Consider the following 22,907-nt stretch of genomic DNA (forward strand, 5'->3'; position numbering starts at 1 on the left):
CACTTAAACCGGAGTTCTGTCTAACTCCTGACTATATTAGCATTTTCTGCGTTCGTTCATTCTGCACCCGTTCGGGTGGTTCGGGAAATAAAATTATAGCGTAAACAGAAAGAAATTGAAAAGAGAGGCTGGGCTTCATTAGCAAGTTAAATCGAAAAGGAAAGCAGGTAGAGGCGGAGGTTATTTCCGATGAGACGATATTGCACATATTCCGCGCGGTGCGCGTGGCGAAGCACCTTCGATGCATGAATGAAAACACGCACGAAGAGTCTCTCCCCCCCCCCCCCCCACACACACACACACACGTCGGCTCCTTGGATGAAAGGCCCACCATCAGAAGGGCAGTGGGCCGTTGAAGAAAGGGGCGCGCGCCCACCTCAGTGCCGAGAACTTTCGGGGCCGGAGGCAGCAAGGAAAAAGGCTGCTGGCACGCTTTCTCGGGATTCCTGAGCTTTGGAACTCCCGCGCCGCCGAGGCCAGCGCGTTGGCCCCTTCGGGGGAGGCCGGCGCTTGGAGAGGGGGCCTGACAGACCTCTTTTGTCCCCCTTGCCGCACCGGTTTCTCAGCGCGGCCGCCGCCGCGCGTGATCGTGCGCTCCAGAAGCATGACGCGGCCCGGCGAAGCCATGTCGGCGACTGACGTTTCTGGGAGAAGCCCGCGAACGATGCAGCGCAGGTGACCCACCGTGTTGTCGTACACCATGCTGCTGTTCCTGCTGCTCGAGCTGTGCTCGGCGGCGGGTCTCGGTGACCACAGGGACCTACATGCCCCGTTCAACATGGCAGGGGTGCAAGGCGAAGTTCGGCTGAGCCCGACCGATTCTACCAGCGTCAACATAACGGTGCGTCTCGTCGGGCCCCCAGGCGAGTTCAGCTGGAGCGTGCGCGAGATGCCGGCACTGTTCGATGCGGCGTCGCCGTGTGGAGACTTGGGCCGCGCACGCCACGACCTGTCGCGGCGCCACGGGCCGCTCGAGCTCAACGGCACCGAACTGAGCTTCGAGGACGATCAGCTGCAGCTGCAGGGCTCGGCAAGTGTGTGGGGCCGCGCGCTATTGCTGCAGCAGGGCAAGACGCAGGCATGCGCCAACCTGCTCCTCGAAGAAGGTTCGCTCCACTGGGCCGAAGCGCTGTTTGCTGGCCCACGTGTCGCCGGACGCGTGCTCTTCCTTGCGTCGCCCAGCGCGTCGCTGCTGACCGTGCTGCTCTTCCAGGCAGGCCGCTCGTCGCGATACACATGGCACCTGCTCGAGGCCGACGTGTTGGATGCGGCACCCGGCTGCCGCTTTCTGCAGATGCTCTACGATCCGGACCGCGCTGACGGCGAAGGCTGCGGACGCAGCGCGCACGAACGTTGCCGTGCGGGTGATCTGACCGCCAAACACGGGCCCCTGAGCGTCGGCTCGCCGCGCGGATCGCGCCGCGCCGTACTGGACACGCACTTGCCGCTCGGCCACCGGCGGCTCTTCCTGGCGCTTCGCGAAGAGGACACCATGGCGTTTGCAGCGTGCGCACCGCTGCGCGTGCTCGAAGCACGCACAGTGCACGCCAAGTTTCCGGATGGTGGCCAACTCAGCTTCACCCAGCAGAGCCCCTTTCAGCCGACGCTACTGCGCGCAAAGGGGCTGCTGGGCGCCAGCTTCGCAGTGCATCCGGCCCCTTACTGCGAGGGACCACTGCGTGGAGCCCCGGCCTATCAGCTGTTGGCCCCAGTCTCTCTGGAACCGCAGCTCGTTCTCTTCGGACCCCGTCGCATCATCGGCCGCTGGATATCCGTGACGCGTGCCGATGGCGGCCAGGCCGAGTGCGCGCGCGTCGGTTTTCCCGGACCTACTGTGGTGGGCAAGGCAACCTTTCATTACCCCGTCTCCGGTCAGGTGTTTCTGCGTCAGGACGCCGATGACGAACAGTCGGAGACTGCTGTGCTCGTTAAATTCGACCCGTACGGTTTCAATGACACCACCCAGTACAAACTGCAAGTGCACGAGCGCCGGCCGGGCCGTGACTTTTACAACTGGACCGCGCGGTGCGTGAGCGCCGGCGACGTATTCGACCCCCTCAAGGTGGGATCGGGACCGTGTCCACATCCTTTGCTCTGTCCCATTGGTGCCTTGACAGCGAAGGGAGCCAAGTTGACGGTGCCCAAGAACTTCTTTTACACGGACCTACACCTGCCGCTGTCAGGTCCGAACAGCGTACTGCAGCGTTCGATGGTGCTGCACGACAGCGGAGCACCACCGCACCGCGGTGACCGGCTGGCGTGTGCCCATGTGCTTCCCCTGCACCCGATGTCGGCGGCCGTACGACGCTGGCTGCCCGCTGAGCAGGGCGTCCTCGGCTATATGGTCTGGTCACAGGACACTCCCGAGGACACTGTGCACGTGGAAGTGCGCCTTCGAGGACTAGGTGGTCGGGCGAGTGAATACCGGGTGCACGCTTTGCCGGTGCCACTCGAGCAGCACTTCCCCTGCAAGGCCGTGCGCGAGGCCCACGGTGCTGTCACAGAGCTGAGCGACCGCTACGGGAATCTGGCCGGCAAAAATGACGAGTCACTGAAGGCACTTGACACCGAGCTGCAGCTGTTCGGCAACACCAGCGTGGTGGGGAAGTCAGTGGTCATCCAGATGGGTGAGCGCCGCTCAGCCTGCGGCACCATCTTGCCCGAGATAGAGTCCCGCCAGGGCCGTGAGCTAGTGGCCATAGCCACCTTTGACCACCCGGAATCTGCATTGCAGGGCTACATTCGGCTGGTGAGCAGCCCTCAGAGTTTTCTCGTAGTGTGATTAGCCTGAACGATGTGTTCTATGCATGCAGAGGCAGCTCGAGTACAAAGATGGCGGCACCAGTGACACGTTCATCTTGGTTGACTTGCGCTATCCAGGGAAGTACAACCGAAACCAGGTAAGTCACCATCTCTTCGTGCGTAAAGCATCCGTGATGTTACGCAGACATGAGAGGCTAACGACGTATCACGGGTCCTTGACTGAGAAAGGTAACCATTGCTAGAAAAGTTAAGCTGTGCGCTGAGAGTGAGCGAGGTACACAAAGTGATCCTGTCATTGTTGAGATAAACATTTATACTGAGTAAGGTACATTGCAGCATTATACCTCATGTCTAGAAAAAAAAATTACGCCTAAGTAAGGCTGCTAAGGAATGCGGCATGGGGGGAGGGGGGCAAGCGCCTCCACTGCCCCATCCTTCCTCTTTCCGTGATTGGTGCATACTTACATAGCCGAAGTCTATGTTAATTTCACTGTGGCTCTCTCATACATAGACCAGGGGTCACCATTGGGCCGTGTACGTGAACCAAGTGGCGCACGATGCTGTAGAGAAGAGCGAAAAGTCACGTTGCATCGCGGCCGGCTACCGCTGGAACCCCTACCTGGCCCAATCGGACAAGGTAAGACGGCGATTCTCGAAGTTTCCGGAACGCGTTCATGAGGCTCGTGTACTGCAGGACAGCTACCACAGCGAGTGCAGCCCACAGACACCCCTCCGGTGCGAGATGGGTGACCTGTCGGGAAAGCTGGGGCAGCTCAGCATCGGAACGGGCCCCGCCATTTACACAGACACAAACCTACCACTGGTTGGAAACTTCTCAGGTACAGAAGCCATTTTGCTCTTTAGCTCACGGGAAGTGACCTACGTTTACGTACTTTCACCTGGACAAGATACTTCCTCGATCTGCACTCGGCGACTTTACAAGAGGTTATGCTCGTGACTCCTTGATTTTTATTCTTCTTTTTTTTCATCACAGGAGACCTAAATAAAACTGCTCGTGTGCCACACTCACATTCTGAGTGATGGACAAGCTTAATTTTTTTCCTAGAGTAAACGCGTTGCGTTCCATTGAGGCAAGCGCTTGCCGCTGCCGTTTTCAGATTGCCTGCCATTTTGGCTACCGCGTTTTCGGAACAGGTGAATCTGAGCAAATCTACCAAGCAACTTGACTGCAACGTCTTTCTGTGTCACCTTGAGCGCGAGTGGACACGTGCACATGGAGCTAAGGCAAGTGTTCCGGTGTTCGTGGTAGCGGTTATCGCAATAGCGACACACTTCTCCCTATACGAAAATGTACGTGCACAAACATACAAACTGTGTACAGTTAGGACCCTACGAACGGTAGGGTGATTTCCTTTTTTCACTATACATGCTCACTTAATAGACCCTTTTCATAATTCGCAAGTGCGCTTCTCGGCACTGCATCTTTGCCCCAATAGCGGCACCTGTCCTACTTCAAATGGAGACCAGGTCCTAGTTAAACACGCTGGGGCTTATGTATTACGTGCATTAATGTCGAGATATCTAAACCTTCATTTTCTATGTCTTAGTGCAAATAAACTGCGCTTGAACACTCTGTTTGCAGAAAGTGACTAGCCGCCATTAGTAGGGCAAACTGCATAGCAGGAAAGCTAACTTTACAAATATAAAAATGGTACGTGCAAATTGATAGAAGAAAACAGCGCGAAACCACAAAGACAAAAAAAGCAATCACGACTTGCGCTGACTATCAAAAACTGCGTTAATTTTTTCACTGCAAGTATAGACACATTCTGGAAAGGAGCAAACAGAGGGAATGGAGACGATTTTCTTATTACATGCGTAGATGCACACGCGGACAAATATGACGATTGATGTGTGGGGTTTAACGTCCCAAAACCACTATTTGATTACGAGAAACGCCGTAGTGGAGACCTCCGAAAGTGTCGACCACCTGGGGTTCTTTAACGTGCACCCAAATTAGCGGGCACACGGGCCTACAGCATTTTCGTGTACGAATATGGTGTGGAATGAACCATTAACACTAAGCACAAAATCTTGATCTTGGCATTTGTTATGATGTTGGTCGATAGAAGCCACCACTGGTGCGGGTTCAATTGTGCTCGTATGCCAATTAGCTTTAAACGTGGTTCTCTGAAATATGTTTGCACCGCAACTTACTTTTATTAAACAAGGCTTCACTTGAAGGAGAAAGTTCTCACTCTTTTATACAGCACCGAGAACTTTCTCTTCCGTGTTGAACAAGGAAAATAAGAGCAAACGACGACCTCGGTCTTTTAAGTTGTCACAATTGTTCACATGAACCCCCCCAAAAAAAACAAAGAAGCCGGTGGAAGCATACAGATATTCAATTGTTTTTCAACTGAAATGTACAAATGATACAACGGTAGCTATAGGGTTCATTTACCAGATATACCTAAACGTAAAGTTGACGTTATATGTGGCGGCTGAGGTTGAAAGGACGTTCAGATTCGTCGTGACAGTCATGTGTGACGCTGGCTACCACTCTTCTGCAGGGCTGTAACTGGCACATGTGCACGAGTTCACGCACGGAAGCACAAGTTTCGGAGAAGCGAACGGGTAGATTGCCGTTTTTGTTCAATTGGCACCGCGCGCATAAATGAACACGATGACACGTATGTGGACAGTTAGTTGTTCTTTCTATTCATTATGGGAAACTCCTTATCATTTCCACGCGAAAAAGGAGAAGAAAGGAAAATAAATTGAATGTCCCCTTTGTTTTTCCCCGCATCATTGTCTGGCGGAATGGACAGTGGCGAGGCAAGATCTGAGGATAGTCGAACAGCACGTCCGCACCGCGCTGTGCGTGGTCGACGTCTCTGGAATTACGAGGCAGTGGGCGACATCGAGCATCATTTAGGGCACGGCAAATTTTCCTGCTCCACTCCTCCTCCCGTATCGTCTCAATCTTTCCTCCTTCCATTTTCCTTCTTGCAAACCATACTTTATTACGATTCATGTACGCTTTTTGTCTCGCACTCTGCGCAGCACGGACACGTGAGAGCGTTGGTTGTTTGCACCGCATCAACTGCAGTACAAGAACCACCTTTCCTTCACGTCGGCCATGCCCTCTCCTGCTGTGCAACATGAACTTGACCTGATGTTGTTGCATGCTTATATAACCACAAACTCAAGATCTTAGCTAAAGGGGTCAGCCCTAATTATTGTTCATACTGTGCAATTAACATGTCGTTTTTCCCCTATTGTTTCGTCAGATGGAAAAGTCGTGCAGAAAGCGTTGTATATATCCAAGCTGCAGTGTCGACGCTGTTGAGTGCCGTTCTGCGCAAGCGTCAATGGTTTGAATCTTGCACGCAGTGCTGGGCCGCTCCATCATTGTGTTCGCCCAGGACGGCTCGATGCTGCGCAAGGCCTGCGCCAACATCAAGCACGACATCCACCTGGTGCGGCACGTCTCGGTGCGAAAGTTCCCCGGCTTCTCCAGGTACGGCACGCGCGGTCTGCGCGCCGAAAATGTAGCCCACACGCGCGTAGCCGTGCGCGCTGCATTTTCCGCATTCCGGCTGCAAACGCGAAAGCTCGAGTGTTATACGCAAGCGCGAATTCTGGACATGGCGCGCGAAGTCTGGCACTGTGACGAGCAGGGGCGGCGCCAGGATGTTTTTACTGGGGGGGCAACCACGAAAAGTGAGTTCCTCCGGGGGGGGCAAGCTAGCTCTGCTCCTACTAGGTTTTCAATATATGCTTCCGGGCACTTGGGTGGGCATAGGGGGGGCAGGCGAGAATTTTGGGGGGGCTCCAGCCCACCCTTGCCCCCCCCCCCCCTGGCGCCGCCCCTGGTGACGAGCAAGAGAAGTGTGGATACCGAGGAAGCCACACAAAACACGGCCTCTTGTGTTGGTCAAATAGCTCCAGCAACCGCTCACGCACAAAGTCACGTACGATTTTTTTGCTCTTTTGTAGACATTACTCCCATCCAAACAGACTTTGCTGCGCAGCACGCGGAAGTATACGAGCATCGCCAAGGGCAAAAAAGGATTATCGGCAGGTTTTTGGGACCCGCGAGGAACGAAAGAAATTGGTGTTCCTCGCGACCTGGATCGTGAATCTCGGGTAAAATCAATATCTGCCGACACATACACAAGTGAACACCTTCGTCTAGTTATCGCTGTAGGTGTTTATAGGCTACGAGACGTTTGGGGTTCTCTGCGGACTCAGAGCCTTCGAAAGAGGCATAATTCCAGCAGCCTAAACATGCTTCGTGTTTCATATACATAGGCCTCTGTATCCCGCAGAACCAAAGTAATAGAAGGATCCTCCGCTTTGCATGTCAACGAACGTAATTTAAAAAAAATTGCGCATCTTTAACTATACCTCGCTGCGCAGAACTTGCATACAAGCATAGGAAGCCAATGAGTACTTAAGGCGTATCTGTTGTTAACACGTTCCACGGCCAGTGTGCAAAACTTGAGGGCAGAACACTGGCGCGTCGCTCACTGAAATATACGGCCAGACTGAATGGACGAAACTGGAGCAAGCAGGCATATCGAGGCCAAATTTTGGTGGCAAGCATGCCTATAAATTGGACTTTAGGTTCATGTTTATAGCATACGCCTTCAAGCAGACGGATGAGAAGTTGCTCAGTCATTTTTGGCATTGCAATGCCTTTGTGCGTCATGGCGCACAAAGGATTATATCACGCTAAATAGATGCCAACGGGCACGAAAAACATGACGCAGTAAAAAAAAAAAGTACTTCTTTGTGCGTATTGCGGCGATGTGAGCAATTAATAGAACCCGCCTTAAACGCCATTTCATCCGCGAACGCTTTCCTTGCTGTTTCAAGCATCGCTCTTTCGGCTGAGCAGGTTTTAAAGGGCTGAAAAGTAAGTGCATTCAGTTCAGTCTTCTATCGTCGATTTCCGTGGGTTCGTTCTTTTTTTTTTTTCCCCGTCGACTATATATAAGCTTTGTGTGTACACTCTTTAGTTGCATGATCTAAGGCAGGGGTGAGCAACCTTGAAGCCGAAATGGCGGAGACCACGCGACAAATCTGGGAAGGGGGATGGGGTTTTTCCAGGCAAACAGAAAATCTGCCGAACTGACCATAATTTTGTACGGAACCAAAAAAAGAATAATATATGGAGTTTAACGCCCGCCCCAAAACCACGTTATGGTTATGACAGACACCGTAGCAGAGGGCTTCGGAAATTTCGACCACCTGGGGCTTTTTAGCGTGCTCCTAAATATATGCACACGGGCCTCAAACATTTCTGCCTCCATCGAAAATGCAGCCGCTGCAGCCGGGATTCGATCCCGTGACCTTCGTAATAGCAGTAGGCACAATAACCACCATGGCGGGGCGGAACTCTAAAAGAGAAATAGTTTATTACAGCCTTGTAAAATGCCCCGCCGCGCTGGTCTAGTGGCTAAGATACTCGGCTGCTGACCCGCAGGTCGCGGGTTCGAATCCTGGCTGCGGCGGCTGCATTTCCGATGGAGGCGGAAATGTTGTAGGCCCGTGTGCTCGGATTTGGGTGCACGTTAAAGAACCCCAGAAGGTCGAAATTTCCGGAGCCCTCCACTATACGGCGTCTCTCATAATCAAAACCCCACAAATCAATCAATCAATCAATCAATTAGCCTAGTAAAATGCATGTCACATGTAGGGCAGCAATTTATAAACATAGATTACAAGAAATAAAAAAAACAGAAAAAAAAACTTTCATTGCGACTTTTGGTCTACACCAAGGATGTCCACCTACAGACACAGGCAGTCATGGCGGTGCTTATTGGTTTATTGATCATTCCTTCTTTCGTCATGCGCGCTAAGCGCTGTTTTGGGAACGTACCAACTCGCGCAATCTGCGTGCCTTTTTCACTGGGGCCGCGTAATGTATACCACGGCGCGGGCCAGAGGTTGCCGACCGCTGATGTATGGAATGCGCTCCTGATATACTTTGTAAGATATTTGTACAACAAGAAGGACACAGCTAAATTAAGTATTGAACGTTATACCGACAGTTCGGCTTCAAATTCACGCTATTCTGCATCGAATCCGCGAAGACGATGGAGAGAGAAGGGAGGTGGTGCGAGCGGGTCTGCAGTTTTGCGGCCTGATTTAATTATCAAATTCAAAGGGTGTTGCTTCAGTGTAATGTACGATTTTGTCATGAACAAGTCGACTCGCTCTGATGAGCACTCAAATAGTGTGACCATTTCAAAGAGGAGATAAACAGCGCCAAACAGGGCATCGACGAGAAAAATGAAACGTTAGGACGGCCGCCCATTCTCGTGTCTTGTTTTGTTAGTTCCGCGTATGCGCGGTTAATCTTTTCCTTGAGACGTGAGCCAATCGAATGAAGAAAAAATACCAGCTCCACCCGCAGAACTGCTGCGCCCCTGCAGCTCTTCCCCCGTTACACCCGTATACCGGGAACACTTGTGTTCATACCGTAAAGTCAACCATCTGAAACAATCGTGAAGTGCTTGACCTCGCGATAATCAGGGATATTTGATGGAGCATTCATGCGAATTATCTCTTCAAAGTGGGGAAGGAAGCGATTGCTGTGGGAGGAGCGGACTTTTTTTTTTCTTCTTAGGTTGGAACGATGAACAAGCGAGATAAAGACAGCGATAAAGACACTGCAGTGCGTATTTTTCACGCTCTCGTATTCTCCCTTCGGGTTCAAGTGAACTCCGTTGCTCTCTTGCGACACAAAGAAAGACCGCGGAATAAAAACAACATTTCACTTCTAAGTTCGTGGTGACCTTTGATGTCGCCGTGTATATGGAGCTGTATTGACAAGACACGAGTCGCTGATTCTGTCTGCTGGCGAGCGGGACGCATTAGCAAGAACACGAATCTTTTGCGCTGCGCTAACTCTTATTGACTTTGGACAGCATTGCCCCGCCGTGGTGGTCTAGTGGCTAAGGTACTCGGCTGCTGACCCGCAGGTCGAGGGATTGAATCCCGGCTGCGGCGGCTGCATTTCCGATGGAGGCGGAAATGTTGTAGGCCCGTGTGCTCAGATTTGGGTGCACGTTAAAGAACCCCAGGTGGTCGAAATTTCCGGAGTCCTCCACTACGGCGTCTCTCATAATCAAATGGTGGTTTTGGGACGTTAAACCCCACCTATCAATCAATCAACCATTTGGACAGCATTTAGTTGACACACTTTCTTCCATGCGTGCATGCAGTGCGCATACATATACACCGTAGGCGGCTTGTCGGTTTCTTTATTTGATACTTGTACCTTTATAATATTATCTAGGGTTATACGTCCTATACAACCACGGTGCGATTGTGAGAGACGCCGCAGTGAAACGCTCCTGAAATTTTTACCCTCTGGGGCTCTTTAACGTGCGCTGACATGGCACAAGCCTTTGTACCATTTCGCCAAAATTGTACCATTTCGTCTAAATTGGACCGCCCCGGCTGGAATCAAACCCGCCACCTTTGGATAAGCAGCCGAGCACCGTGTAGCCACTGTTCCACCGAGGCGGACGATGCTTGTACCTTTAACCAGAGTCCTTTAATACCGTTTAATACCGAAGGGCTCTGCTTTAACGTACACTTTGTACTGACCATTATTAGTTGATCGAAACCAACTAGCCGACAAGTTCACTCTTAACCATTATTGAGTACCGGTCGTGGCGGTCGCATTTTCGATGGATGCGGAAATTCTTGAGGCCCGTGTACATAAATTTAATAATAATAATAATAATAATAATAATAATAATAATAATAATAATAATAATAATAATAATAATAATAATAATAATAATAATAATAATAATAATAATAATAATAATCACCAGCCAGATTACGCCCACTGCAGCGCAAAGGCCTCTCCCGTGATCCGCCAATCCACCCATTCTTGTGCCTTCTGCTGCCACGTTATACCTGCGAACATTTTAATCTCATCGGCCTACCTTTCTCACTGTCTCCCCTTCATGCGTTTGCCTTCTCTGGGAATCCAGTCAGTTAGCCTTAAATACCGGCGGTTTAGGTGCCCGTTAAACAACCCCAGGTGGTAGTATTTTCTTGAGCTCTCCACTACGGCGTCATTTATAATAATATCGTGGTTCTGGGATGTTAAACCCCAACAATCGTTATTATTATTATTATTATTATTATTATTATTATTATTATTATTATTATTATTATTATTATTATTATTATTATTATTATTATTACTATTATTATTATTATAGCAACATACATATTGCGCTGTCAAAGGTATATACGGTACAGATTTGAACACTTCTTGCGGCATAACTTTGATACAGAAAACTTCATGCAGAGAATGGGCGAATCGACAGCAGGAAGAAAAAAAGGTGTTAAAGCTTTGCTAGGCATTCCTTGAACTTCTTTAAAGAGAGTTCTTCTGACGAAAAATTAGAGCGCGTACTTCGAAAGTGGACAAAATATTACGCAATATATGTCATACCTTATACTTCATAGACCAACAACGTTCGACACTGCTAAAGCTCCCGCGTTAACTGTATCATGTGACATCCTGGCGAGCTACTGCAGCAAGCTCGGATAGACAGATAACTGATTGTTATGCATTGTGGGATGTTGCACGCGCGTTGAAATATTCAAAAACGTCGTTCAATGAGGTGACGGTCCGCGCTTCGGCATCTCCTCGCCGGCAAGCTGTGGAGATGCACCAGCCCTAGGTAGCTTTGTGACATCGTGTTGACGTATACTGCTTCTAAATTACACACATTCTTATTCCGTTAGCTTTGCCGAAGAGTTGTCTGCAGAATTAGACGAGAAAAAAAAAGTATACCAACTGTGCGTATTTGTTCGATTATATATATATATATATATATATATATATATATATATATATATATATATATATATATATATATATATATATATATATATATATATATATATGTGTGTGTGTGTGTGTGTGTGTGTGTGAGTGTGTGTGTGTGTGTGTGTGAAATTATTCTGTTTACGCGTCGTTGTCGTCAGGCTCCTACTATGCTCCATTAGCAGCATTTAAACGAATCATTAGCACCTTACTAATGTTGGTATAAAGAGCTTACGTGTCGGGAACATCAATTTGTTAGGTAATTAGACCAAAGAATGCGGGAATTTCCGACGCTGCTCTTTATGGCGCGGCGGTGAGTCTCTTTGAGCAACTCCTTTGCGCGCTGTTTGCATAGGCAAACCGCCGAGCACTCGACGGGGCTAGTGCTCGAAGCACGAAATATCCGTTGCTATTCTCGGCCAGCACACGGGGGCGAGATAGGTTTCTCCTTGGAGCTTTGCGTCCTGCGCGGAAGCTTTCGTCGCGCACCATGAAGAGAGAGGCGAGCGAGCGGCGTCGGTCAAGCCATGGGAGTTTCGCGAGCAAGTTCCAGTGAGCACGATCTGACCGTATAAGGCATTCCAAGAGAAGCTCTACAATTTCGCCGAAGGGTGGTTATAATGCATAAATGCTGTATACCAAATCCTCTGAACTCGGCAAACTTTGCACACCTTTTCTCTTCCACCTCCATGAACAGATACAGTTTCAACGAAAGCTGCCATTTTTTCGTTGATGCAGATTAACGTTAGTTGATTATAAAGAGGTCAATACGTCAGTCAAGCAGCCTTGTTCTTCGCCAAAGAGAGGCAATCACGTGGAAACAATACACACGCGGAAGCACTCATGCGATCCTATATACGTCACATGCGCTGTCGTAGGATGGACACACGAGCACACCCCATAACGTTCGCATGCATCTAGCGGGAACGCAGTGGGAAATAGGGCCACCCCGCTTTAGGGTTCGCTCGTATGCGCGAACGGACGCGCACAGTCGCACGGAAACCCGCATGCGTTGCTGTTTAGACAAAACCTTCCTTCAACGACCTTCTTCAGGCTGCAGTTCTTCTCGATCTCCGCAGTGACAAACTTAATTGTTGGTTGAAAGGGCACGGAGCGTTTGTCCCAATTGGGCGCATTTATGTTCGTCCGCGAAGAACAAAGAGGCACGAGTGGAGGAGAAGCCGACGCCTAGAAAAAACCGAGAGCCGGAACGGGAGCAACTCGGCGTCCCGAGATGCTGGAAGAAAAGCATTGCGTAAGCGACACAAAAGAGGCGTAGGGCAACGAGAGGAACTCTGCCGGCGGCGTTCGGCGCTTTCTATACGCGCCGTCGTTACGTCGCGAAGCGGCCCGTTTAAAAAGCCGCGGATGACTCGGGGCAGTTATGCAGACCCTGCAACAAAAGAGACGGAACGTTTTGTGTGGGGACACGCAAGTATTCTCTCACGTCTCGCGTTCTCCGTACTCGAAACGCAAAGCGTATTCCGAAGGCGAAGTCGCAATGAGAGCCTGCTTTCCAGGCCACGGGTCAAGCCGCTAGTGGCCTGACTGGACATCAAGTCGTCTAAAAAAAAAACATATTCCGACTCGAACGGTGTTGCCGCGGGTTGGATTAGCGGGTATAGGCGGGCTCGACATCTTTCGGAAACTTATTTCCACATTGAATGTGTATGTTTGAGCGCATACAAACACATGCACGAACATACTTAAAGGGGCAGCCCCCCTCCCCCCAAAAAAGATTTCTGGCTATGCACCAGGCTGATCTTTGATATACTTTTATTTAAATGTGGAGCATGGTTACATGAAATCATAAAGATTGTAATTTGGAGACAAAATGATAATTTCGCCTAGGCCTAGCGTGGTAGCAGCATCGAATCTGGAAACTTACGCGACGGTCTCCAATACAGTGAACATGGCGAACAGCGCAGCCATCGAGACATGTAGTACGAACAGGACAAGTGTGTTGTTTGCGCTATCCGCCATGTGTGACGAACTTAAAGGCGTCCTGCCAATGCTATTATGCCACCATAAAACTTCGTTAATTAACTTTGTAATAATTACCTACTTATTGAGGCGCGTTATGATTAGAGAACTGAAGTGAGCTAGTACGCAGAGCATGGCCTTTTTGCTAAATTCTTTGTCTTGCACCAGATTCGAGGAATGCGGAATGCCGAAACGTATACCATACATTCACGCACATTGCAGCTGCAGTGAACAGCTTGCTAAAGTGCGTTATTTTGACGTTGCGGAAACATTAATTGGAGCATCAGTGCATCTGACTGGAATTCGAGCGCTTATTTCTCAAAACTTGTGGAAGCCTCTAAGTTTCCAGCACAAGCTTATACGTACTGGCAAGTTGTAGTAGTACAACTACAACACAAACTACATCAGGCCCTGGAGTCGATCGCCATAATCATTAGACTATACCATAACGCACTATTAACGCACACTCATATACGTACGTCATTCATCAGAACGACCAACATGCGATACGCCTCACTCGTGACGGAACACTCACGGAATTCTACGTGTTTGCTTTATGTCTGTCCGCCATAGAGGCCAAGTAAGCAAAGCTTTCCGCGTAGAACATACGTATGCAGATATATACTTATCACGTACCTAAGGTGTATACAGGGCAGGACAGATGTTAACGCGAGAGCGTCGAAGAGCTCGTTTCGCAGAAATTCCGGCATCAGCGTCGTTGGTTGCGAACAAAAAAATCATGATCTTGTACTTGACAAAAAAAAATCTGGAAAGATGCAAATAAAATTAACGAAAGGCCTGAGTGGGAATCGAACCCGGGTCGTTTGCGTAGCACGCCGGTGTTCTAACACACAGCGACACGTTTGCTTGTGAATGCCACGAAAATATCTTCATCTGCTTGGAAATGCAGTGAAATTAACTGTCGTGCTTTACAAACACACGAGTTTTAAACACATGCTTCCCAACACACTGTCTAGTGCTTAGCGAAAATCAAATAGACATTAGAGACTCCATTATCCATTAATTCACTTGGTGTAACATTCGATTTGCCAATGAAGTGGACAAATCACGTCACTTAAATCCAAAAAGGAATTGCATAAGACAGTTGTTTTTTTTTTTCCTTCCAGATGTCGTTTTGATTTCTTTACCCGCTTTAAACTAACCATCTATTATATTGTGTTTCAATCGCCCATAAATTTTTGCCACTTGGTTCGGGGCACTGCATCAAAAACTAACCTTAACAGACTACTTGTACTACAAAAGAAAACCATGAATCATGAGACACGCAGCACTATCACATGCAGCGAAAGTCGGAGGAGTGCACGACCTTCGCGTCCGCAGTTAGCTATCTTGGGGCGACCGCTACAAGTACACTTGCAAGGTACCCACTACGCCAGGAATAGTCGTATTTTTTCTCAAGTACGAAAGCACCCACTATGCCATCATTCGTCATTCTGCGGAGAACCGAGGTACCCGCTACACAGGCATTGTGCACGCATTGTTGATGCTGTAGTGGCCGTAGCTCATGGCAATCGAGAATTATGGCTGATTCGTTTCATTTGTAATGATTTGAAATCATTTTGTTGATGCTAGAGGATCACGATGAACAATTGTGACTTAACTTCTTTGTAATGGGTTTGAAGCATTAAGCGACCCACTCGTCATACCATTGCATTGTGTGACAGCTGACTGGTATTTTTTTCTTTCTACCACAGATTATTATACATGTGAATGCTGAATGCTACCAAGTGCATGAAACTTTACTCCAATGCCTGCCCACTACGTGTGATACAAAGGAAGACGCTAACTTCGACGCTGGCAGGCATCGGGGTAACAGCGGTTAGTGAAAGTTGCATTTTGTCCGCAATATTCAACCAAACAGTTTCGAAAACTGCTACAAGGGCTGCTCTAGATTGTCTCAAAAGCACTGGGGACTGGGTACTAAGCTGTAGAGAGAGAGAGAGAGAGAGAGAGAGAAATAGAGAGGAAAGGCAGGGAGGTTAACCAAGCTTGGCTCGGTTGGCTACCCTACACTTGGGTGGGGGAAAAGGAGAATAATAGAACGGAAAGAGATAAAAAAGAAGAGGAGTATGAAAGAGAAGCATGAATAGTCAGCTCGAGACTACACAGCACGGTCTCGCACAGTTCTTTCACAAGCGGTCGTGAAGTCTGGTGGTCCTTAAAAGTACAAGAGGGATTTCGTGGCTTTGCGCGTATGGGAAGCCGTCGGCCAAGGCCCTAGGATCTTCTCTTCTGTAAGCGGCCGTGAATCCAGCTGACAAGAGCTTGGCTTCCATAATACGTCGTTCGGTCTGGTAGGCTGGGCAATGACATAAAATGTGCTCAAGCGTTTCCTCGCAGGCGCAGATGTTGCATGCCGAAGCGCACTAAGCTGTAGGGTGATCACTGTGCTACTCTACATACGCACCACTTCTTTCTGTCCCCATCGTCACTCTTCATCTCTCTCTCTTTTTCCTCCTTCCATTAGGGTCGCAGACTAGAGAGCATTAGCTCCAATCAACCCGTCTGCTTTCTAATAAATTATCACTCTGTCGATTCCTTGCCCCGCGTTACATTTGTATAAGGTCGTTTTGCGACGGAGTGTCAAGCTCCGACGTGTACAGCTGCGGGGTAGAATACTCGACTGCCACTCTCAAACCTCACCCGATCCTGGATATTACCGCGAAAGCTGTTATCAGATCACAACGGCAGTGCATTGCAGTGCGGTGGTTGTCAGCCGCCGCCGCCGCCCGTAACCACTATCGCGATAAATTCGAAAAAAATTAGACCAGAAAAAAATTGTTCTCACTGACTGTCATCATCAATCAAGCATAAGCACCTCAGCGGGTTAGGTTCCGTGCCTTCAACGTCGCTGTTCAATAACAACCAATGGAATTAACTATGAATGGTAGATACCACCGGTGGTGGCTGTTATTCTTTGCGTCCACCCACTGAGCCAGGAGCAGCCCTGTATTGTGTGCTCTCCGCCATGACTCTGGCGACAGTGGTGGTGGTTGAGGCCCTTGTATATATATTACAGTGCCAACTGGACTGAGATCACAAAGAGCGCCAATTTAGGCGCCGTAGTTGTACGCCTCCACCAACGCTACTCTTCGTAACCACCACGTTAATTATTGCGAGAAATGAAAAAAATATTTATGTAATTAAAAAATTCTCGGAGTGGATGGGATTTGAACCCGCGGCCTCAGCGTGTCCATCGAATATTCACAGAACCACGCTCGTTAGTGAAACTCCTTCGCTGAAACACGCTATGCCGGCGTTGATTGATTGATATATGGGGGTTTAACGTCCCAAAACCACCAAATGATTATGAGATACGCCGTAGTGGAGGGCTCCGGAAATTGCGACCACCTGGGGTTCTTTAACATACACCCTAATCTACAGCATTTTCGCCTCTGTCGGAAATGCGACCGCCGAAAAAGCCTACAGCATTTTCACTTCCATCTAAAATGCGGCCGCCGCAGCCGGGATTCGATCCCGCGACCTGCGGGTCAGCAGCCGAGTTCCTTAGCCACTGGACCACCGCGTCGGGGCGCTATGCATTCGTCATGTCGGGCAAGAAACCGTGTGAACATATATAATATAGAATCGTAGACGACTAAAATAACGACCATTGATTGATTGATTGATTTGTGGGGTTTAACGTCCCAAAACCACTATATGATTATGAGAGACGCCGTAGTGGAGGGCTCCGGAAATTTTGACCACCTGGGGTTCTTTAACGTGCACCCAAATCTGAGTACACGGGCCTACAACATTTCCGCCTCCATCGGAAATGCAGCCGCCACAGCCGGGATTCGATCCCGCGACCTGCGGGTCAGCAGCCGAGTACCTTAGCCACTGGACCACCGTGGTGGGGCTAAAATAACGACCAGGCGCCACACAATGCGAATCGCGCAACCAATGCCTCCGACCCAATATAAAAGACTGAGCCACATCTTTTCACCGTCATCAGCACAAAGTGCGCATAATGCCTTACATATGCGTAGCGGGTACATCGCTTATCCGCAGAATAACGAAGAACAGCATATTGGGTGCTTCCTAAAACTTATACGGTGGCATTTGTGGCGTACTGGGTACCATGCATACATGCATGTTCGTGTTAGTTGTCCCAAGAGAGTCTACAGCAGTCTCCGGAAAGGACATCCTTCCAGTTTTCGTCCGGACTGTACTGCCTGTTCTTGTTCTTTTTCACCTTCTACTTTGGCTCACAGCCACTGTGGGGGATTGGCCAAGAATTTAGAGGTTTTATGAAATTTTATGAACATTTTGAATAATAGCGCTTATAGAATAGAAACAGCACACATTTTATATGAAATTTGGTGCTCAATAAAATGTACAAATAATAATACTTTTTCATTAGTAATAGACAATAAATTAAATCTACACCAACAAGGCACCGGCAGAGCATTGGACTGAAGAAGCCGAAAGGATAAAAGAGAAAACTCAAAAATGGGGTTGTCATAAGTTCTCAATGTGTTTGAGAGCGAGGGTGTGCATTATATTCCTAATCACCATTTTTTTTACGTTCTGAAAATACTATGCATGACAAGCATATCAGTTCAGAGCCTGCACAGAGTGTTTGCCGTTGATATTTGGGGCTCGAGTTGGGAGCGCACGAGTCGTTGCAATCTCTTTGAGAGGATGCAGCATGAGGAACCATGCATGCAGGCGTGTCTCACCTTTTTCTGAAACACGTGTTTCAAAGTTTATTTTTTTTTTCAGAATAGCGTTACAAGTTCGCCTGCGTGAGCACCTCGCGGACTATGTTGCAACATAGTGATACCTGGTCCACTACCACTGTTTTTTAGATCTCACTAATATTGCGTCTAAGAAAGAAAACGAACCCTTAAATGTACACTTCTGGTCCACCACCCGGATTTCTAAGCGAAGTAGTGGCTTCTTACAGAATGCTTAAAGCACATTTTAGCATTGATATTCTGTAACTAGTCCCAAAGAATAAAGCTGTGTAAGAACGTAACACATGTACCATAATAGATCAAAATACTTTTTTGGATTCAGAACGCAATGTGCTTAAAAATAGAGCGACGACATTCATTGAATCTATTTAAAAAAACACTACATGAATGTCACGTTGTGGAAGGGGCCTCCTTGGCGCATCATATATTGCGTGGCAGAAGCGTATCGCGCTATGCGTCAAAGCATGTGAACGTGCAGAGGGTGATTTAAAGACCCACCCACTACGGAGCACTCAGACATACTTGATCGTCATCATCAGCAGAACCATCAACAAAGTGAACAGCAGCTGCGTAGGTTCGCGTGTTGCCCTACGTGGACGCCCTTCGCTGATTTGCGAAGAAATAATTATGGCATGGTGGGCACCGCTCAACTGTGCTTGCAATAGGCATTAAATAACACTTTGAAACGACCAATGTTACGGGCCCAGTCGTTCGTTTCCTCAAGGCACGGTTGAGGCATGCGTCGAGAATCGAAGTACGCTAGCACTTCCGAAGGCGATGCGCGCAAGGCATGATTACGCTATCGCGACCCACTCTTGAAGGCGAAACTCAGTCTTCCTTCAATATTTATTATTCGTACTCATTCGGGTGCATAGTTAAAGACGGGGAGCTGACGGACTGTGGAACATATCGCTTCATATTAGAAAAAAAAATGCGTTGATTGATGAAGTTGCCCTGTCCGTATCCGCCTTCTTTTTTTTTTCTTCTTCTTCGTAGTTCTTCATGTACCGCGACAATGCTTCAGCCATTGTACCTTATTTTGGACGAAGTTCGATGATGTGTATAACAGGACGAAATAATAGGGCATGACTGGGCACACACGTGCTATCGATCGTGAACTGCCAGCTACGAATACTGCAGGAAAAGGTGCGAAAGGGTGAGAGAGGAGAATAATTGAAAGGGAATAGTGCTAAGGTTAAAGCTTGGGCGAGTTGGTTCAAATACATGATTAAAAACACAGCGCAAACAACGGCAGGAAGAAAGGAAGAGACAGGACAGAGCGCTGTCCTGTCTCTTCCTTTCTTCCTGCCGTTGTTTGCGCTGTGTTTTTAATCAGGAATAGTGCTGTCACTTTAGTAGCATTGAGAAGGGGAATGTGCATTAAAAGGAAGAGAATGGGCAAAAAGGGCACGTCTTTCGACAAGTCGTGCAGCCGGAGTTATGGCTAATCAATAAACTCGATGCAGCGCATAGCAATTTAATTCCTTATGCGTGTGCCTTGTATACTGCACAAGTAGTGTTTTCCTTCGGAACGGCGGATGAAGCAGAACGGCTACCTGTTGACGCCTGAAGAGCTCACGAACTATATATACTGTCTCTGCTTCGAAATGCATGCAAACTATATTGGGAGCACTTTGCTATGACGCATAAACTTCGCTGGCATGCGCTTTCGGCGGGCCGTGCGAGGAATCTCTGCTCCGCAGTTGCTGTACATAGAGCAGCTCATGCCTATGAATTTTCCGCCTTACGGATGCGTCATTTCTCGTGCATCATATTACACATTCCTGGTATAATCATATTAAACCAGCAAGTAATGAAGATAATCAAACCATAAGGGAATTCATTTTTTGTAGCTTCAATTGATGTATAAGAATTATAAAGGGCAGAAAAATCAAAGAGGACGAAACAACAATTTGGGAGCATTGTTGAGAGCCCAACCAGGCTGCCGTCGGTTTTCATCATCGCGCACAAAATTAACTGAGCCACAGACAGTATATATATCTACAAAACAAACATTTGTGTTTTTGTTTCCAGTCTATTGTGTCCATACTTGCAGATCTTACTTTTTTTGTTTTCTGCCGTGAATCCACACAATAGTCGGTGACAGCCTAAGGACAAATACAGACTCCACACACAAGGTCGCAATGACCTTGTTTTTCATGCCTCCGCCGTGTTGCTTCTTCACGATGCGGAAACAATGGAACGTGATAAAGCGTTGCGTAACACTCTGAGCTGCTGCAGCTTCGGTGCACCTCAAAGGCGGCGCAATCACAAACTTTAATTGATATGCGGAGTTTAACGTCCCAAAACCTCCATTTGATTATGAGAGACGCCGTAGTGGAGGGCTCCGGAAATTTCGACCTACTGGGGTTCTTTAACGTGCACCCAAATCTGAGCACACGGGCCTACAACACTTCCGCCTCCACCGGTAATGCAGCCGCCGCAGCCGGGATTCGATCCCACGACCTGCGGGTCAGCAGCCGAGTACCTTAGCCACTAGACCACCGCGGCGGGGCAATCACAAAGTTCAACTGCATCGTATGAGGACCAGCGACGCTGACGCTGTGCACCTGTAGATAAGAGTAGATTTTTTTATTGGTACTTTCTAACCATTACGGCATAGCAAAGGACAGCTCTATAGCTATACGCGCATAAAACAAATGGATAAAGGTACACTTTACTTCTTTTTATTCTTAGCTTGTCACCGACTATAAGTGTAGCTCAACTTTCTGTCAATGCCGTCGGTGAGTTCGGGTCCCACGGGTGGCAACTTGTATTTATCTTTACTTTCCCTGTGAGTGTCAGACCGCAATTGGAACTACAAGCAAGTTCTCCCATGCTTTGGTTAGGTTTTATACAATTTTTGTCAAACAAAAAAGGAACCGCCAGTCGCTTTCTATTCCTGGCACAAGCATGGAAAAAAAGAAAAAGAAAAACATGTCTTACGGTGGAATTTTTCAAATCACCCTGTGACCTCTCCCTGCAGCCGTGTCACCTCTGCTAAGTTTTGCCCTCTAGAAAGTTCATCTTTTACGTTTGGTCCTCTGGTCAGTTTGTGACCTTGAACATGCACTATCAAGCGTGGCAGCTGAACCGTAGAGCGCAATGGAAGCAGTTATCTAATCATTCGGAAACCACAAGAATGACATATCACCGTCACGTACTTCAAGGAAGTCCCATATCTAGAACATATACGAGCATAAATATGGCTAGCGACGAATGCCCTGCAGTCACACAAGGCATTTGTTGCATTCACCATGTATGGCCACTGCCACTGGTCACACTAATATTTTCCTTTAGATTCCTGGACCCTGTGGCATACGTGAAAAATGAAAAAAAAAAACACGAATTTAGCCCGACTGTCTCGTGACGCATCCATTCTCGGAGTCATTAAAGGATCACGTATATCATCACGCAGCCTTAAAGAATTCGCTTCATCGCACATATACACCGAATATTTCTGTGTATATGTAACCCCTTATGTAATACCCCCTTGAGGGGTCTTTAAAAAAATGAAGCGATGTGATGTGATGAATATGCCGCTTCTATGGATCTTTCAACTGTCGGGTCGGTGTCGCCAACTGCTTCAACCGAGGCAGTCATCGTACCGGACTTGTAGATTAGAGTAAACGCTTCCACCTCGGTCGCCCTGTTGTCAATCATAAGGCGATTCGTTATTATATCAGCTATTATATTAGATTGTTGTCAATCATGAGGCGATTCGTTATTATATCAACGGAGCTGCTTCAAGTCCGGACTACTGGCATTGCGGCACCGAGTTGCACGACTTTTCCCAGCGAACTGGTCCCCGCATAACGCTTCAATGCATGGATTACGGGACACTGTGGCTTACGTGGAAATGGGCTCGCCAACGTTGATACTAAACATTACACACAAAAAGGCCGCGTAAACGCGGGCCTTATATAGTAGCGAAGCTGCGTAAGCCGGAGTTACGAGAGTTAGGTGCGCGCAGGAAAAAAAAAAGCCCTCGCCGAGCGACAACTACGTCACCTTGCGTCGCCTCGCAACGTGTTGGGGGAAGGAAGAAAGAAAGAGAAGTCGAGAGGAAGAAAAGGCGGAGAGATAAATTGGCGAGGCGCCATTCTATGTCTATGTCTACGCCTGTGTCTATGTCTATAGACTTAAGTGTCTGTCTGCTACGGAAATATGTCTAGCTCTGCTGTTCCTCGACTGCAAAGCTGCCTTAATTTTTTTTTCATTAACGGGCCAGTAATTTGTGTAACACAACATATTGTGCGCTGATATGGCGACGACGATGACAGTTTCTGCCGTCAGGCTGATCTTTTTAACGCTGCTAAGGTTTAGTAACGTGAGTAGTCAGAAAATGTCAGTCAAGCAAGACGGTGTCCCGCGGCTTCATTGTCGTCGTTTGTATCACAGTCATTTTCGTTCTCGTTGTACGCTCTCATTTCGCATTGAGTTTCAGTTAACCGAGAGAATGGTTAGGGTTGGAGACGAGTTGGGAGGAATGTGGTACACTTGTCAATGGAAGACGCGGAAATTGTCAGCGCATGTGACACAAGCACGATACACGATGGCGCATCATTGTGATCGTTGAGAGAGAGAGAAAGCAACAAATTTAATAAAGT

General features: G+C 48.3%; 1 protein-coding gene across 1 annotated transcript in view; it reads left to right on the forward strand.

The window, feature by feature from the left end:
* The first annotated feature begins 575 nt into the window (after nt 1-575).
* Nucleotides 576-22,907, forward strand: part of LOC119175975 (uncharacterized) — a 53,326-nt gene continuing 30,994 nt past the window's right edge. The window contains exons 1-5 of the mRNA XM_037427064.2: nt 576-2,749; nt 2,814-2,900; nt 3,275-3,400; nt 3,458-3,602; nt 6,121-6,247. Coding sequence (XP_037282961.2) covers nt 701-2,749; nt 2,814-2,900; nt 3,275-3,400; nt 3,458-3,602; nt 6,121-6,247 — 2,534 coding nt within the window. The 5' untranslated portion in view covers nt 576-700. The remainder of the gene's footprint in view (nt 2,750-2,813; nt 2,901-3,274; nt 3,401-3,457; nt 3,603-6,120; nt 6,248-22,907) is intronic.

Source organism: Rhipicephalus microplus, chromosome X (genome assembly GCF_043290135.1).
Source record: "Rhipicephalus microplus isolate Deutch F79 chromosome X, USDA_Rmic, whole genome shotgun sequence".
Taxonomy (NCBI): Eukaryota; Metazoa; Arthropoda; class Arachnida; order Ixodida; family Ixodidae; genus Rhipicephalus; species Rhipicephalus microplus.